This window comes from Phragmites australis, chromosome 1 (genome assembly GCF_958298935.1).
Source record: "Phragmites australis chromosome 1, lpPhrAust1.1, whole genome shotgun sequence".
Taxonomy (NCBI): domain Eukaryota; kingdom Viridiplantae; phylum Streptophyta; class Magnoliopsida; order Poales; family Poaceae; genus Phragmites; species Phragmites australis.
In genome coordinates, this window is record NC_084921.1 from 19083990 (window position 1) to 19087364 (window position 3375).

General features: G+C 56.8%; 1 protein-coding gene across 1 annotated transcript; it reads left to right on the forward strand.

Moving 5' to 3' along the window:
- The first annotated feature begins 235 nt into the window (after window positions 1–235).
- LOC133888223 (uncharacterized) lies at window positions 236–2407 on the forward strand. Its single transcript, XM_062328385.1, has one exon. It carries the CDS (start codon window positions 236–238, stop codon window positions 2405–2407), a length of 2172 nt encoding a protein of 723 aa, XP_062184369.1.
- The last annotated feature ends 968 nt before the right edge of the window (window positions 2408–3375 follow it).

Genomic DNA, 3375 nt, shown 5'->3' on the forward strand with positions numbered 1-3375 from the left:
TTTAGAGTTTAGATACCCCTGTTGCTTCTGAGTTCCTTACATTGCACCCGGAGGACAGAATCCTGTCTTTTACTTGACTGGTAGTCTAACTTCTCCTGATATATGCATCCACCTGCATGTAACTTAGCCACCGATCACATGCATGAAACAAAGCCATCTTGTACGCTCTTAGCTTTGAATCTCGAATAGCTCTCTCATTTGCTCGTTGCTAGCGAAGAGGAGACGAGCGATCGCCATGGCCACCAGCCTCGTGAATCTGCTCCTTATGGAGGTGGCGGCCATCGTCAGCATTGTCCTCCTCGCCATCCTCGTCGTGCTCAGCTCCTACCGCCGCCGCTCCGGCCACCCGGCCCTACGCCTGTTCGTCTGGGCCGCCTCCACCCTCTTCCTCCCGCTCGTGTCATACGCCGTCTCCGCCGCGGCAAAGTGGGATGCTGCGCGCGTGCCGCTCCTCCTCGCCTGGACCGTCTTCCTCCAGATCCTGCGCAACACTATCGACACCGCCCGCTCCTCCTCGTCGACCATCAACAGCAGCAACTCCAATGGAAGCAAGTTCAGGCCCTCGGTCGAGCAGCTGGCAAGGATGGGGTGGGTGGCGTTCCTCATCGTCAGCAGCGGTGGCACCGCCGGGAGCGCGCAGCTCACGGGTGTCCTCCTGTGGCTGTGGGTTCTCAGCCTCCTCAAGCTCATCCATCGACTCGTCGCTGCGGCGCTCGCCAAGAACTCCTTCGCCGTGGGCCTCAACGCCTACCTCATCGCGGACTACATGAAACAACTGCACGGGCAAGGTCAAGCTGCCGAAGGCGACCAAGAAGATGTGCATGTGCCTCCTTACTTTGTGATGGGCGAGGAGAAGCTGCACATCGAGGCTAGGCCGCAGGGGTACCGCATTGACCGGACATCGCCGCCGTCATTGTCCGTCGATGCCGGGCCTGCTGTCACTGTGGACAGAATATGGAGGCTATCTGCCTCCGGCGACCCGCTCCTCGCGTCGTGCCCGCAGATCAAGGATCTCTGCCTCTCTTTTGCTCTGTTCAAGCTGCAGCTTCGCAGGTTCATTGGGTGCCCCCTCGCCGAGGCCGGCTGTCACCGTGCTTTGGCGTTCGTGCAGGACGGGCTTCTTGGCGGGAGCCACGAGAGGGTGTTCCGTGTAGTCGAGACGGAGCTCTCCTTTCTCGCCGACTTCCTCTACTCGAAGCTCACCGTCTTCTACGCGAGCGGGTGGTGGTTCCCAGCGATCAACTGCATCCTCGTGCTCGCCACGTGGATCAGCTGCCTCGCGGCCGGCGGCGCCATCGTGCACGACATGACGAACCGTGGCACGGCGCTCGCCGTGCAATACGAGGGCCTCAGGAACTACCTGCAAGACCACGACACCGTATTCCATGTCATCGTCGGCCTCGACGTTCTCGTCTCTGTCTCCTTCATCGCTGCCATCGTGTTCACGGAAGGATGGGAGATAGCAAACTACGTCTGTTCCGACTGGATCAAGGTGTCCACCATCTGCGAGTACGTGCGGAGTCCGTCATGGCGGAAGTCGCCGTGGGCGCGCGGTAAGCTCGGACGTGTGCTCCGGCTCAGGGCCATGCAACGATGGGATGACCGGTTTTGCCAAATGTCAATCCTGCAGCTTCGGTTCTGCTACTGCGGCTGCGTCTCCCGGCAGGTCGACCGGATCGCGAAGACATCCGTCGCCGTGCCGACGGCGGTGAAGTTTGCCATCGTTGATACACTAAGAACAAACCACGGTAGGCTTGGAAATGGCGAGCTGTCCCTGCAACGTAATGGCGTCGCCGAGAGGCTCCTCTGGGCTTGCCGCATTTGCGCCGGCGATGGCAATGCCGAGGGCAGCCTATCTGAGGAGATCGTGATGTGGCACGTCGCTACCAGCCTCGTCGAGATCAAGCGCTCCGAGAAAGCTCACGGCAGACACGACAATGACGACGATGGCGATGGAGAGAGCGACAACGTGGTTGTTGCAACGCGGCTGTCCCGTTACTGCGCATACCTGGTGGCGCTAAAGCCAGGCCTCCTGCCGGACCACCGCGTGTGGACGGAGGAGCTCTATGAGGGCGTGGTGGAGGAGGTGACGAGGGTGCTCGCGCGCTGCGCCGGGCCGGTGGTGCGGTACGAGCGCGCGGCGACCTGCCTCGGCGGGAGCATGAACGCGACGCTGAGGAAGGCGGCCAAGCTCGGGCGGCAGCTGGTGGAGGAGGTCGGCGAGGAGGAATTGGCGTGGAAGGTGCTCGCCGACTTCTGGGCGGAGCTCATCCTCTATATCGCGCCGTCGGAGAACGTGACCGCGCACGCGAAGTCGCTTCACCGCGGCGGCGAGTTCATAACCGTCCTGTGGGCTTTGCTCGGCCACGCCGGCATTGTTGGCCGGCCCGAGATCACTGATATCTGAGTCTGACATTGGCAGATGATTATATTATTTGTTTTTCTTTGTGATTGGTTTGTATATGTGGATTTATGGATAAAAATTGTTAATTGTCTTTGCTCGTGTGCGCAGATTGATCAAGTAACATAGGAGATAAAACTAGGAGATGTTATATTCCAGTCGTTTGAAAATAAGGAAGATCTGAGTCAATCATTCTGAACACATGACTCACCTTCCTCACCTTACTCTCCCACTCCACCCACCTCCCCCATCTCCAATGGCTCTCCCGTTGGTGGATCCACTGTAACCATCCTCCGCAACGCTAATTCATTTTTCTTGCCTCCCCCACCGCAGCACTGTCCTACCCAACTCCTACGTCAGGCTGGCAAGCCGCAAGTCTCCCAAGGAGCTCCCTCTAGATCCGGGATCAATGGAAACCCTAACCCCGCACTGGTGAGCTACTTCGATCTCACGCGTTCACACCCATCAAGTGAGAAATTTCTCATTTCAGTCACCTAAAAAAGTTTTTCGTTTTTCAGTCACCCAAGGAATAGGAAGAATGGAGATTTTTTTTATTGCCCACCCTATTCCCGACCGTCCCTCCATCGCCTCTGCATCTCCGATCCACCATCAGCAACATCTTCTCTAGGCCCCTTTTTCCATCTACTCTGGCTGGACAGGCCGATGCTACCGTCCTACATCGTCTCTAGTGGCCGCGACCACCATCCACCATCCACCATCCCTGTGGCCTCAACTGTGTACTTTCCTAACACCACCCATGGCTTTGGTGTCCCCTTCACCTTCTCCCTCCTCTGTGAGTGTGAGGATCAGGTAAATGTTGATTGAAGCATTCGGGTGTTCAGTCGATTGAAAACAAGCAAATCTGATTAAATAAACTAGACAAACCAAAGTTCGTTTTGTCCTATACAATTTGGTCATGATAATATAATTTATCATATAATTCAGATGACTGAACAAGCCTCTAATTATAGTTG